Source organism: Neovison vison, chromosome 12 (assembly GCF_020171115.1).
Source record: "Neovison vison isolate M4711 chromosome 12, ASM_NN_V1, whole genome shotgun sequence".
Taxonomy (NCBI): domain Eukaryota; kingdom Metazoa; phylum Chordata; class Mammalia; order Carnivora; family Mustelidae; genus Neogale; species Neogale vison.
Genome location: NC_058102.1, coordinates 7,155,804 through 7,170,201, shown reverse-complemented (window position 1 = coordinate 7,170,201; position 14,398 = coordinate 7,155,804). Strand labels below are relative to the sequence as shown.

At 57.7% G+C, this 14,398-nt stretch overlaps 1 protein-coding gene across 1 annotated transcript; it reads right to left on the bottom strand.

The window, feature by feature from the left end:
- Nucleotides 1-444: 444 nt before the first annotated feature.
- Nucleotides 445-12,689, bottom strand: POLR3H (RNA polymerase III subunit H). Its single transcript, XM_044227516.1, has 6 exons — nt 12,261-12,689; nt 9,252-9,348; nt 3,600-3,686; nt 3,114-3,177; nt 1,557-1,758; nt 445-671 (listed from the first exon to the last, which is right to left on the bottom strand). The coding sequence occupies exons 1-6, from the start codon at nt 12,369-12,371 to the stop codon at nt 618-620; spliced, it is 615 nt and encodes a 204-aa protein (XP_044083451.1). The 5' UTR covers nt 12,372-12,689; the 3' UTR covers nt 445-617.
- Nucleotides 12,690-14,398: the final 1,709 nt, after the last annotated feature.

Sequence of the window (14,398 nt, the reverse complement as noted above, 5' to 3'; positions counted from 1 at the left end):
CGCCAGCAGGCCCACACACGGTTCCTGGTGTGGCAGAGGTCACAAGTGACCGCTCTCCTACTACAGGGAGGGATAACACAGCTGGTCACCAGCCCAGACCTCAGGCCACCTAAGCTCACGGCCTCCACTTTCCTGACGGGGCTGGCTTGGCTGAGTGTAGGCCCCCAGCTTCGCCCGCTGGTGGGGGGAAAGGCGGTTGTCCCTAAAAGGTCAAGACATGACAATAACTAGCAGCTACCCCAGGCCAGCCTCTCGCTCAGTCACTTTAGAGAGCCACCAAGCTTAGCCCAGAGCCCAGCCTGAGGCCGACACTCTGTCAACCCCCAAGCCCTGCCAGGGTGGTGTGGGGGCAGGAGGGGAGTCCCCTACAGAAGTGAACCGGGAGAGGCAGGATATGTGGCCCAGCTGTGGCAGCTCGGTGACCTTCAATCACGGAGACAAGGGTGGCTCTTCCCTGACAATACCGTCTGTATATTAAAAGTCTGTGCTGTTGCCAAGAGGCAGAGGTCCAGAGAGACGGTGGGAGTTTGGGGGCAGCTCCAGCAGGGACGAGGCCAGGCTGGCGGGGCGCACACTCCGCTGCTCGGCATCTGTGGGAGCAGCTGCTGTCCTCCCCGCTAGCTGCTCGTCCACCAGGAGAGAAGGCCCAGGCCCGGCTCACTGATGGATCCCTGCGGGAGAGAAAACAGGCACGTTCCATCTGCCTTCAGGGCTTAAGCCTCCTCGGAAGATGAAGGGACCAGTGGAGCCAGCACACACCAGCCAAGAGGATGGGGGGACATCAGGGGCCACCCCAGTATGCCTGGCTGGCACCCGGGAACACAGCCCATCTCCCCTCTCCCGCCCCAACCTCTCCTGAGGCCTCTAAGGAAAGCGCTGGTTTTCTAAGGGCAAGGCCTCTGACCTCAAGACCTCAGCTAGATCTGGTTCCCTTCCTCGCCCCCAGGCCCTGCCCAGACAGGGGCACGGGCTGGCCAGGCCTGGACATGCTCTCAGTCCGGCCAGGAAGGCCCAGTGACCCTGTGCCCCAGCCTCCAGACACATATGGGGGAGGGGGTGCCCTTGGCCACCCAGATTTTGACAAAGCAAACCACCCGCAGCACACATCCAAGGAAACCCTACTAGCAGGGCCCTGAAATGTGTCTCACTTCATCCTGCATCGCTATCGCGTCGTGAAGGTAGACGACCCGGGGAACCCCAGTCAGATCTAGTCGCAGCTCCCCTGCTACCCTGTGCATGCGCCCGGAAGAGGGTCACCCCTCCCTCCCCGCAGCCCCACCATCGTGCCTGACGCACTCCCAGCAGCCTTGTCACCCGTGTGGGCTCCGTCCTCTGGCCATCAAGAGCCTGTGGCTCCCAGTGTTGGGCCGTGCCTGGCCTCGGACACAATCCCTAGGGCGAGGTGACTAAGAACACCCCAGGGACCTGCGCCCTGACCTAGGGGAAAGGCCCCAGGCCAAGAGCAAGTCAACACCCCCAGAAGCCGCTCCCGGCCTGGCTTCTCCAGCGCCCCCTCCCCGCTGCCCTCAGTCTTGGCCGCGAGGTGAGCGTCTCACCATGAGCGTGTACGGAGCCTCCTTCCTTGGCAGCTCCTCGCTGGACGACGTGGCCTCGGCCGAGCTGGGCCCCGTGGGGGACGTGTCCACGAAGCTCTCGTCCACCACCCGGAAGCGGATCTCCTCGCCGGTGTCCATGTACAAGTCGTGCGCTCCCTCCTCGGTCTCGTACTCCCACACCCACACCTGCTCGGCCTCGTCGCTGGCGGGGCGCGGGGTCAAGGCAACAACCAGGTGGAAGGGGGCCCACGGGTGGGGGATTCCTGCCCCCGGGGAAACCCGATCAGGGAGATCGCCTTGGCTGGGGTGTCCAGGAGAGGCGGGCCCAGGCCCGGCTGGGCAAGATCCAGGCCGCAGAGGGGGGAGCAGGAAGTCTGGGGGGCACAGGCTCCCCCACCCAGACCCACAGCCAGGTGGGCACAATCCTCAGCCCCAGAGCAGGAAGGAGGCTGAGCAGCAGAGCGAGCCCCATCTCTCGAGGCCTCTTGCCGCCCGGGGTGCGCTCCCTGCTGGGTCTGACTCGGCCCATGTGTCCTCTCGGGGCGGCTGCCACGCTTGGAGCAGCTGTGCCTCGGGTCCCCCTGTCCGCAGAGACTGTGGCAAGGCCTGCCCTCGTGGGGCTGCAGTGAAGGGGGCAGGAAGCAGCGGACCCAGAAGGTGCTTCCCGGGACAGGAAGCAGCGCACCCAGAAGGTGCTTCCCGCGGGACCTGCCGGGGGGGCCTGGGAAACTGGGGGGCCTGGGGAGCCAGCCGGAGCAGGGCTGTGTCCGCTGCACGTCCCACCCCGCTGCGCCCTGAACACGCAGCACAAGGAGCTTCCCAGTGGTAGGGAGGACAGCACGGCAGACAGAGGGTCACCCGCCTGAGGGCCCACAGCCAGCGGGAGGCCCAGCCGGTCAGGACTGGGTCCCCTGACAGGCCCTGGACCTCCCAGCAGAGCCCACGTCCTCCCTCAGCCCACACCGCGGCGCCAGCGCGCCCTCTAGTGGCCGTCACGTGCAGGGTCGCGCCCCAACCCCTGGGAGCCAGGGCCCCTACTGGGCCGCAGGGGACACAGTTCTGACCAGATGGGGTCCCGTCCAGGGAGCAGCCTCAGCGAGGACGCCCCAGAAACACGCAACCCCGGTGCTGCTGGGCCAGGGCTGGGGCAGGGCAATGGGGGAAGCCAGCAGAGGGGAACAACCCAGCCCAGGACCAGGCAGTCAAGGCCTTCAACCATGTTGTCCACACGGCAGGGAGGGGGAGAGGGAGTGAGTCAGGACAAACCTCCCCAGGGCGGGGATCTCCGAGATGATCCCTGAGACGACAACCTAAGCCAAGCAAACAGCACACCCCCTACAGAGCCTGCGCTCGGACGGGCACCGGTGCGGGACGCCACGGGAGCTGCCACGGGGGCAGGGGCAGGTCAGCACCACACACATGCAGGCCCAGGGGTGAGGGTGGACACACAGGTCAGCAGTGTCAGATCACAGGCCCCAGGGTCACCCCAAGGAGCGGGGACTGTCCTTTGGAAAGACCTGAGCTCCCCTGTGACCCACTTCAACCTTGGAAGGATACAACTTGGCCGGCTGCTGCAGCGACTCGGGGGGGATAAGGATGTCATCGAAGAACCCTAGAGAGACTGGGACAGGTGAAGAAGTGACAGCATGGGACCAGGGCGGTTGTCGCCATGGAAATCTGAGCCCCCCACCCCGCTCGGAGCCTCGCGCCTCTGCCTGTGCCTCTCAGCCCCCAAAACCTGCAGCGGACACCACACAAAACAGGGGCCAGAGGGTGCCGGGGACCCCTGAGTGCTCGCCCTGAGGTCCTGAGTTACAGCCTCACGGTGAAGCCCAGGGCTGGCCGAGGCCTTCCCTGAGCACTGAGCACGAGGGGGCTCTGTATCGCCCTCCCTCCCCGGCTTCCCTGACAGTGTAGAAGCTTCTGCGTCCGACCCCTCCCCTGACCTGCGGCCCAGCACAGAAGCTGAAGGCAGGCCTGCTGGTCTGGCCACTCGCCCCAACGAGCTCCCAGCTTCGTCTGAGGAGTTGGGGCCGCCGTTACCGTGCACTCCCTCCGGGCTGCAGCCTTTGATCTTGCCGATCAGAATCTCATCCAGGAAGGGATGGAACACCACGTAGCGAAAGTGGACTGGAAGTCAAGGAAAAGTATCAGGGACGAGCTGGCAGGTGAGGGACGGCCGCTCGGGGCGGCCCCGGCTTCCCATGTCGACCGGACTCGCCAGCCCCGGAGGCCCTGCGGCTAGCTGGTCTGCTACCCAACAGCCCGGGAGTCCAGATCCACCAGCGGAGCTGGAGGGACCCACACGCCGTCCCCTCGAGGCCACAGTGTGGCCCCCACAACTGGCCAACAGCACTGGCCCTGAACGGAGAGCTGGCCCCCAAGCCCACCTGACAAGTCACTCCTTATCCCAGATTCTGGGCCGCAGATGACTCCTGAGTCAACTTGACCCTCCCCCTAGACTCCCTTAAATTCTAAAAAGGAGAGAAGTAACGGGCAAAGTGAGCCGGGTTCAGGATCAAGTTTGCCGTCTCCCTCTGACGTGAAAGTTTGCCCCAGGCACAGCTCTGACCTGGAACAGGAAGTTTAAAATGCCCTGAAATGGAGGGGGCCACAGGGAGGCAGAGGCACAGGGCCAACAAAAATGCCTCTGGGGGTTCTCATGCGCTGCCTTTGGTGGTCCCCACCCAACAGAACCCCAGGAAGAGGTCAGCTCAGGTGCGTGCCCACATCACAGACGGACCCCCAGGACATGGCAGAAGCCACTGCCTCGTCACTCCTGCCCTGACACCCCCAAAGGGGTGACCAGCACTGGCCTGAGGAGAACCGTGAGGCCACGTCCTGCCGGTCACACGGGGCCCACCGTGGCCCACCCGTGTCGGTTGTCACACATCCCCACTGTGAAGACGGGGAAGCAGCTCTGAGGGCTGCGTCACCAGCTCCCAGCCACACAGCTCTTCCGCCCTGCTGTCCCCGGGGAAGACGCCGAGTCTTTCCGGACCACCAGACAGGGCACAAGGGGACTCTACTGTCCTTGGTCAGCTTCCATCCCCATGCAGGCTCCCGCCACAGCATCCTCGGCCACCCGCTCTGCCCATCCTGCCCTCAGGCCAGTAGGGCCAACAGGGCCCCCAGGCCCTGCCAGGCAGCCTCTCTGGGGCCCCGCCGGGCAGGAAGTACGAGGGAAGAAGAGGGGACAGCTGCTGTCCCCGCCCTCCCGGCGACGAGAGCCTCATGCTGACCCTGCAGAGAGCAGCTGGGGGCAGCCAAGGGTCGCTTATCCACAGGGTGGGAAAGCCCCGTCCCCCATGGGACCCGACGTTCAGTTCAGCTTACCAAATGCCCACAGAGCCTCTACCGAGTCTGTGCCAGGGCCGGTGTGGGCACTGGGCTTATGGGGACAGAGCAGCACGTGGGCCCGCACCCAGGGAGCTCTGGCCCGGAACCACCACACAGGGTGGCCAACCCAGGCGTCCATCGACGGACGAACGCAGAAACGAACAGTGTCCCCACATAACGGGACACCACTCAGCCTCCGGAAGGGAGCACAGACACCCGCCACGACGGGGATGAAGCTCGCGGACATCACATCACACGGAATGAGCCCGCTGCCGAGAACCACATACCGCGTGATGCCATTTACACGAAACGTCCAGAAGAAGCGAATCCTGAGACAGAAAGCAGATCAGTGTCTGCCAGGAGCTGGGGGAGGGGGGAGCGAGGAGCCACTGCTGACAGGTATGCGGTTGCTTTTTTGAGGCAGGGAAAATGTTCTGGAATTAGATCGTGGGAACGGTTGCCCAGCTCTGTGAATATCCTGAAGAGCTACTGAGTGGTAAGCTCTAAAAGGGTGAATTTTATGGCATGTAAATTAGATGTCCATTAAAAACAAACAGGAGGGGCGCCTGGGTGACTCAGTGGGTTGGGCCTCTACCCTCAGCTCAGGTCATGATCGAGCTCCGCATCAGGCTCTCTGCTTGGCCGGGAGCCTGCTTCCCCCCACCCCGCCTGCCTCTCTGCCTGCTTGTGACCTGTCAAATAAATAAATAAAATATTTAAAAATAAAATAGGAGGCCACAGACCAGAGGGAGAGCCGGCCGGCTGAGGCCGTACTGGGAGCCGTGCGGTGCGCAGCAGGCAGACGGGAGCCGGGAGAGGCAGCCAGGGCGGGTCCACAGGACCGTGGGGGAGGACCTGCTCTCAGGTGCGGGCTCGGGCCAAGTGCCGGGAGAAGCGCGGCTGCCTCGGGATGCACTGAGTTTCTGCAAAGGGCAGACACGAGCTGACAGCACCTGTAGGCAGTACCCTGCGTGGTCAGATTCACAGAGACGGGAAGTGGTGGTTTCCAGGGCCTGGAGCGGCGACTGCGGGAGAGGGGCAGAGCTTCGGGCTGGGAAGGTGACAAGGCTGGGGGTGGCCACACGGCCATGACTGTACCCGGTGCCACTGAACTGGCACAAGAAATGGTTAACACGGTGAATCTTGTATTTTACCACAACTTACAAAGAGAAAACACAACAAAGCAAAGTCCGGGCACGAAGACAGTCCGCTCTGAAGCTCTGAGCAGGCGGGGCAGGGCAGAGGGGGGTCTCCCCCGGGGGGCCGGGGCCGGCCAGCTTGTGGGGCAAGGGGAACACGGCACTGGTGCCACGTGCAAGTACCCTAAGTACAAGAGCTGGGGCTGCACACCTGAGCACAGTGCCACAGTCACGGATGCTGACATCCTGCGAGCACCTTCTGAGAGAGGAGAAGCGATCCAGCCCGGGGAGAAGGGGTACAAGGCAACAAGCAAACCAAGAGTCCTCAACGCCGAGGGGGAGGCGTGGTGCTGGGGCCTCCTTCCGCGCGCCCCGGCCACAGCCCTGGGTGAGGCAGCGGGGTAGGGGGGCAGCAAGGACGGGGCCCGGCATGGAGGATCAGCCTGGAAGCGTGGCCATGGATCCCCAGGGCAGAACGTCAACCTGCACGGCGCTCCGTGACCACACGGGCTTCACGGCTCCAAGTGCTGACCCCATTTTACAGATGATGAACCCGAGGCCAAGACAGGCAGAGTTACCTGCCTAAGGCCCGCATCCGGCAACAGGGGTGGGGCAGAGCCAGAATTCAAATCCAAATCCAGGTCCATGTGACAGGCCTGATTCAGGGCCCTAATCCTCACATCTCATTTCCGAGGAACGAGGGGGCCCAGGGCACACTGGGGGTGTGGAGTGGGGGGCTATGAAAACCCACAGTGAAAATCTTACACCAAGTGGCAGAAACAACCAAATGAAAGAACAGAATTTCCTCAATTTATAGAATTTATAACTTTTTTCTCCCAGGTTTCCTTGAAGTTCTGGTGCCTCTTATCACTCATCCCCTGGACAACCATCTAAGGGCAGAGGCTGGGCTCAGCTCCAGGGCACCTTTCTCTGTAAACAGAGGCCCCGTGGTCCTGTTTTCACATCATCCGTTTTATTTTTCCGCGAAGTGCTCCTACTGTGTACAAATTCAGCCTGTTTCCTGGGACTGTCCACAGAGCACCGTGACATATCCGTGAACTAATCACATCTCTGGATTCCTGGACACAGACACCAGGCAGCCACATGGCATGTTCCGGAATGCTCGATATCTCTGTGCCCAGAGGCTGGCCAGGACGGCTAGGGCTGGGCTCCGGACACTTGGCCTCTGTGAGAAGTGCCGGGCTCCTTGCTAAAGCGCCGTCCGCGGGCTGCCTCTGGAGACCGTGAATCAGCAGCTCTGAGTGATGCCGAGCTGCAGACCTACCCTCTGGGCAGCAACCACCTCAGAGCCCCCCCACCCCCTGCTTCTGATCTGGCTGGGTGCGGGGAGGAGAGAGAACGCCCCACTCTCTCCCTGAGACCCCTAGCCAAGGGGACTGTCCCTCTACACGGTCCAGGACTGGTAACCAACCCGGCCCTGCCCTTCCCAGGGTGCACCCCGCTTTGCTACTGGATGGCAGTTCCTCCCATCGGGAGGCGGAGTCTATCTTCCCCTCCCTTGGCCCAGCCTCAACCATGTGACCTGCTCTGGCCAATGGACAATAAGCAAAGGCTTGAGAAGTTGCTTGTAGGCTGGACCAACGGCACTGGTATAGGAAGATGGGACCACGTGCTGCAGAGACAAGCCCTCCCCGGGAAGCCTCTCCCCACCAGCTAGTCTGCCAACCACCGGACACATGAGGCCATCTGCCCCCATCCAGCCCGGGACAGGACAGGCTAGCCCAGAAGAACCCATTTAGAGGATCGACAGAATCAGGACAAACAGTTCAGATCAAGGAGCTCCCAAGCCCTCACTGTGTGCCAAGGACACAAGGACTGACCCTAGGACCTTTGCACATACTAATTTAGTATTCTTACAACAGTCTTGTAATACAAACTCTATTGTTAACTACATTTTATAGGCAAGGAAACAGCAGCACAGAAAGATTACATATTCTGCAAAGGACACAGAGCAGTAAGTGGCCAAGTTGGGATATGAATTCAGAGGCTACACTTAACCATTATGTCCTAGTGCCCCACAAAGTCCCCCACCCTCAGCGAGCCTCCTCCCCAAGCGACAAATGCACTCACCTCTGCTCTCCATTTTTAATTCTTTTTTAAATATTTTATTTTTAAGTAATCACTACACCAAACAGGGGTCTTGAACTCACAGCTCCCAGAACAAGAGTCACCCGCTCTACCAACTGAGCCGGCCAGGTGCCCCTGCTCTTCACTTTTAACGCAGCAATGGCCACTCCAAGTGCCCCCACCTGTCCGGCCACCCCCCAACCAGACCGAGCAGCCTGAAGGCCAGGCAGAGCCGAGCTCAGTAATAAATGAGACCAAAGGGAGCCCAGACACGGAGCCACAATCGCAGAGCGACAGAGGCCGCCAGATGTCGGGCATCTGGCTCAATCGTGCAGTGACAGACTCTTAGCTCAGGTCTGTATCTCAGGGTCGTGAGGTCGAGTGGGGCATTGGGCTCCACATTCGGTAAGGAGTCAGCCTTTCCCTCTCCCACTGCCCCTCCCACCACGGGCACGTGCACACTCTCTCGCATTCGCTCTCTCTCAAATAAACGAATGAATGAAATCCTTAAAAAAAATAAATAAATAAAAAACAATCTCCTCGGGGCGCCTGGGTGGCTCAGTGGGTTAAAGCCTCTGCCTTTGGCTCAGGTCATGATCCCAGGGTCCTGGGATCGAGCCCCACATTGGGCTCCCTCCTCAGCCAGGAGCCTGCTTCCTCCTCTCTCTCTGCCTGCTTGTGATCTCTGTCTGTCAAAAAAACACCAAAATCTCCTCATCCACCGTTTCTTACAGATGAGGAAACCAAGGCCCAGATGGGAAGACTCTGCCCACTATCACCTGGTCAGTTCCTGGCAGAGTCACGACTAGGCCTCAGGTCTCCCAATCCCTAGGCCAGGATTCCCACAACCAAAAACCAAACCCCAAGAAACCCAATGCCAAAGAGGAAAGGGCAGGCCGCCCGGGTGGCTCAGTGGGTTGAGCATCTGCCTTCGGCTCAGCTCATGGTCCCAGGGTCCTGGGATCAAGTCCAGCATTGGGCTCCCTGCTCAGCCAGGAGTCTGCTTCTCCCTCTGCCTCTGCTGCTCCCCCACCCCACTTTTGCTTATGGGCTCTCTCTCTCTCTCTCTCTCTCAAATGAATAAATAAAAAATCTTAAAAAAAAAAAAAAAAAAGGAATAGGCACCCACCTTTGGTGTGCGATGCGCCATCCCCTGGGAACACGTAGGCGTCCTCCAGCTTGGTAATGTCGAACAGACAGATGCAGAGCCCCACGTTGTACACGACCTGTGTGCACCCGTGGACACACACACTGTGACACGGAGGTCCAGCTCCCCAGCATGCTCTCCTGAGACCCTCACCACCCACGGCCGATCTGATTACCCCGTTTTATAGCCAGAAATGAGCTGGGGCACCGTCGGAGGTAACCATGGGTCGGGGCCTCCCAAAGGTGTGGAGCTCTGGAAAGAGCGGGGTGTTTGTCACAAGGCAGATCCTGGTTACAGTGCCAGTTCCAACACGCACTGCGTGTGACCACCAAGGTCACTTCTCTGAGCCTCAGTTTCCCCCATCTGCAAAAATGGATCTCCCACGCTGCAAGTTTGTTAAATAAAGAGAGAGCATGGATGTGAAGCCCCTGCCTGTGTCTGGCTCACATGTTAGAAGTAATCACTGTCAACTATGGGTCACTGTTATTATTAGTCAGGATCACTGATAACTAGGGAACCCTGGTTTAAACCTCCACGTCCTAAAGTCCCCAGATCCACGCTGGAACTCACGGCTCCGTGCCAGAGTCCTGGCTAATCCCCACTCTGCACACAAAGTAGGAGACACAGCCGTGGCCACAGGGACTGCAGCTGGCAGAGTGACACATGGCCAAGGGCCCGAGACTAGGCAGACAGCATCCCATGCCCCCATCCCCACCCCCACAGTGCTCCAAACCACTGACCCGCTTGGTATCATCTTATCTGCCACCAGTGTCATCACCTCCCAATTACAGATCCTGCAGACTGTTCAACGATTAGCAAGAAGCTCAGAGAACTCGGGGTCTGGGCCAGACATCACCACGATGACAACTGGCTGGCTTCGGCAGCACAAGACCTGTGCCGTTGGCTGGACCACGGACCTCTTCTGTGCAGCCTCCTCTCAAATGACTCAAATACAGAAAACTCATCTCAGGGCGCCTGGGTGGGTCAGTGGGTTAAGCCTCTGTCTTCGCCTCAGATCGTGGTCTCGGAGTCCTGGGATCAAGCCCTGCATCGAGCTCTCTGCTCAGAGGGGAGCCTGCTTCCCCCCTCTCTCTCTGCCTGCTTGTGATCTCTTTCTCTGTGTGTCAAATAAATTAAAAAATCTTTTTTAAAAAGGGGGGGTGCCTGGGTGACTCAGTGGGTTAAAGCCTCTGCCTTCAGCTCAGGTCATGATCCTGGCATCCTGGGATCGAGCCCCACACTGGGCTCTCTGCTCAGAGGGGAGCCTGCTTCCTCCTCTCTCTCTGCCTACTTGTGATCACTATCTCTCTCTCAAATAAATAAATAAAATCTTAAAAAAAAAAAAAGACTCATCTCAACAGGTCACTGAAAGCCCCAAAGGGACTTCACTTCATTCTTGGACTTTTCACAGCTTCTCTCACCACGATGCTCGCACTTCATCCCGCCACAGACCCCCTGGCCTTCTAACTCACAAAGCAGCCAGAAGCCATCCACTAAGGACTTCATGAGTTCTCTCCACCAACAGTTCCCCAGATCCATACACTTCCCTTCTATGACCTTACTCTAAGGAAAGGACCATCTAAAGCCAACCAATCTTCCTCTTGGCTGGCTCCTTCTAAGCCTATCACCTCCTGTGGGTCTACGGATGAAGAAGACCAGTACCACCATGATATCCTGCAGGCCCATGCAGCTTGGTTCCCGCCACCTTTCCAGTCTGCCCTGCCCTCTCTTCCTGTGCCCAGGCCACACCAGCCTCCTCCATGTTAGGATGGGTCAAGTATTCCCTCCTGCCACAGGGCCTTTGCACATGCTGTTTCCTTTGCCTGCCCAACTCTTCTCTCTGCACAGCCCTACCCCACCCTCAAAAATGAATCCCCTCTTCAGTATCATCTCTCAGCTCAAGCACAAATGCCACACCCCTAACAAGGCTGCTCTCTCCCTCATTGTAGGCAGAGATCTCCTTGTCAGAGACTTGTGAAGGCCTGTCCTTCACAGCACTGACCTCAACTTGTCATCACATACTCAACTATGGGTCCCTCTCATTCATATCTGCTCTCCCCACCATACTACAGGGCAGAACCTTGTCTGATTCATTCATTCAGTCAACAATTATGGAATATATGCTGTGTGCCAGGCTCTGGCCAAATAAGAAGGTACCATGTGGGAAAGAAGACAAAGGTCCCTGCCATCATGGAGCTGGAAAGAAAAACCATAACCATCCAAGAAGGAAAGAGTGATACGACACAGAGTAACTGCGGGAGGATTACTTCAGAAAAGGCAGTGAGGGGCGCCTGGGTGGCTCAGTGGGTTAAGCCGCTGCCTTCGGCTCAGGTCATGATCTCAGGGTCCTGAGATCGAGTCCCGCATCGGGCTCTCTGCTCAGCAGGGAGCCTGCTTCCCTCTCTCTCTCTCTGCCTGCCTCTCTGCCTACTTGTGATTTCTCTCTGTCAAATAAATAAATAAAATCTTTAAAAAAAAAAAAAAAAAAAAGAAAAGGCAGTGAGAAGGCCCCAGACCAGCGGTCACTAAGGCATGCAGGGCCTGGCACATAAAATGTGCACAAACACTTCTCTGCAGGAATGAATAAACCAACCTCCTGACCCGCAACTCTAAACCACTCTGTCCATCTTTACAAAAACAGTGCACGATTAGGCAACCATTATTATTTCCATTTTACAAAGGGAAACTGAGGCCCAGCGGGGGTAAGTGACCTGCCCAAGATTGCAAAGTAATCTGGCAGTGTGGAATCTAGCATTTCCCAGTCAGAATGGCCTTTTTCAACCCCAGTTTCTTTTTTGATTCCCTCTAACATCCCATATGCAGGGGGATTACCCCCATCCCACCTACAGGTGAAGAAACCCAGTTCTGCGACGTTAAGCTACTTGCCCAAGGCCAAGGTTTGGCACGACCAAGGCCAGGCTGCAGCGGGCAGGTGGGCAGTGCCGGGCCCTCCGGTGCCAGGGCCGGTCAGCGACCCCGTCGGCCCAGTACCTTGTTGGCCAACTTTTTGTTCAGCTCCTCCGCAATGGAGTCGTTGAGCTTCCTTTCAAACTGCCACGGGGGGATCCGCACCGTGTCCACCATCTCCACCAGGACGAACATGCCGGCCCGCGCTGGGGCCCTGGGAGCCGGAGGGTCAGTCGCGCACCGTCTGGGGCCGAACCCCCTCCGCCCCGTCCCAAACGCCGAGACACCCCCGACTACCACCACCAAGGCCGGCAATAGGGCTGCGCGGTAGGGCACCCGGTGCGCCGCTCAGCTTCTGCAAAGTGAGGAAACTGAGGCTCAGCGGGAAAAGCCCTTACTCGGGTGGGAGGGGTGCGAGCACCCGCCGCACGACTCCGCGCTGCCCAGCCACGAGCCTCGCGCCGCGGCCACGCACCACGCTCCCACACGCAGCCGACTCAGGGCGAGATTCCGAATCCCGTCGCTTCCGGAGAACAGACCAATAAGAAGCCTTTGCCCTCCCCCCGACGCGGCGCGGGGCGGGGCGGGGCCTCCCCCTCTGCCGGGGCGGAGCTGACCGTCCTCGGACCGCGCTTTCTGGTTGCTAGGCGACCTCTGTGGGTTCCAGACTTCACCTGCTGGGCGGGTGCTTTACTCTCTTATTCCTGGTCTCAGGTGGTGTTCTGAGCCACAGCCAGAGGGATCCTTCCAAAAGCCGGCACAGGATGCTTAGACCCCTCAGTACCCCGGGGGCGGACAATTAACTGGAAAGGGGCAGGCGGAACCTTTCTGGGGGTGACAGAAATGTTTCGTTATCTTCTTCTTAGGGGTGGGTTTCACAGGTGCATGCAATTGTCCTGGTGCCTGGCTGGCTCAGTTGGCAGGGGATGCAACCCTTGATAGCAGAGTCGTGAGTTCAAGCCCCAAGCTGGGTATAGAGATTACTTAAAAATAAAATTTTTTTATTATTTTTTTTAAAGATTTTATTTATTTATTTGACAGAGAGAAATCACAAGTAGATGGAGAGGCAGGCAGAGAGAGAGAAGGAAGCAGGCTCCCCGCTGAGCAGAGAGCCCGATGCAGGACTCGATCCCAGGACCCTGAGATCATGACCCGAGCCGAAGGCAGCAGCTTAACCCACTGAGCCACCCAGGCGCCCCAAAAATAAAATATTTTTAAAAACCTCATCAAACTCAGCAGTTAGGATCTTTGCATTTAATTGCAGGCAGATTACATCTCAATTGAAAAGTGGCAATAAATTGGGACCAAAAAACAACCTCGGTAGTTTCCCATTAAACTAATAATAAAATAATAAACTAAATATATATAAATAATAATAACTAATAATAAAGTCCAAAACTAGGCAGGCTCAGTTGTGGAGCTGGTGACTCTTGATCTCCAGATTGTGAGTTCAAGCCTACACCTTGAGTATAGAGATTACTTAAAATAAAACCTTTTTAAAAACCTCATCAAACTCAACAGGATCTTTGCATTTAAATGTAGGTAGATTACATCTCAACTGAAAAGTGGTAATAAATTGGGACCAAAAAACAACCGCAGTAGTTCCCCATTAAACTAATAATAAAGTCCGAAACTTGGCTGGCTCAGTTGCGGAGCTGGTGACTCTTGATCTCCAGATTGTGAGTTCAAGCCTACACCTTGGGTGTAGAGATTACTTAAAATAAATAAATAAACTGGGGCGCCTGGGTGGCTCAGTAAGTTAAGCATCTGACTTCGGCTCAGGTCATGATCTCAGGGTCCCGGGATCCAGTGTGTGGGTTGCTTTTCGGGGAGTCTGCTTGTCCCTCCCCTTCTTCCCCTCCCTGAGGCCCTGCTGGTGTGCTCTCTCCCAAATAATAAATATCTTAAAAGTAAATAATTAAGTCCAAAACCTTTATGATCTCTCACAAGACCCTGTAGGATCTCACCTCTACCCACACCTCCAGCCCCATTTTGTTCTCTCTCCCGCCGCCCCTGCCAACCCCACTCATCTTCCTATGATGGGTGACATGGGCTTGGGCTAAGATAATTCAGCAGCTTGTCCGACATCGCGGGCTGTGGTGCAGCAGGCCCATCTAAACCTCTGCATTGCCTCTAAAAGTTGGCGGGCTGTGGCAATCTACTGCTGTGTGTTTAAACCAAATAAAAATTTGAAAACTTAAAAAAAGTCTTGGGGTAGAGGA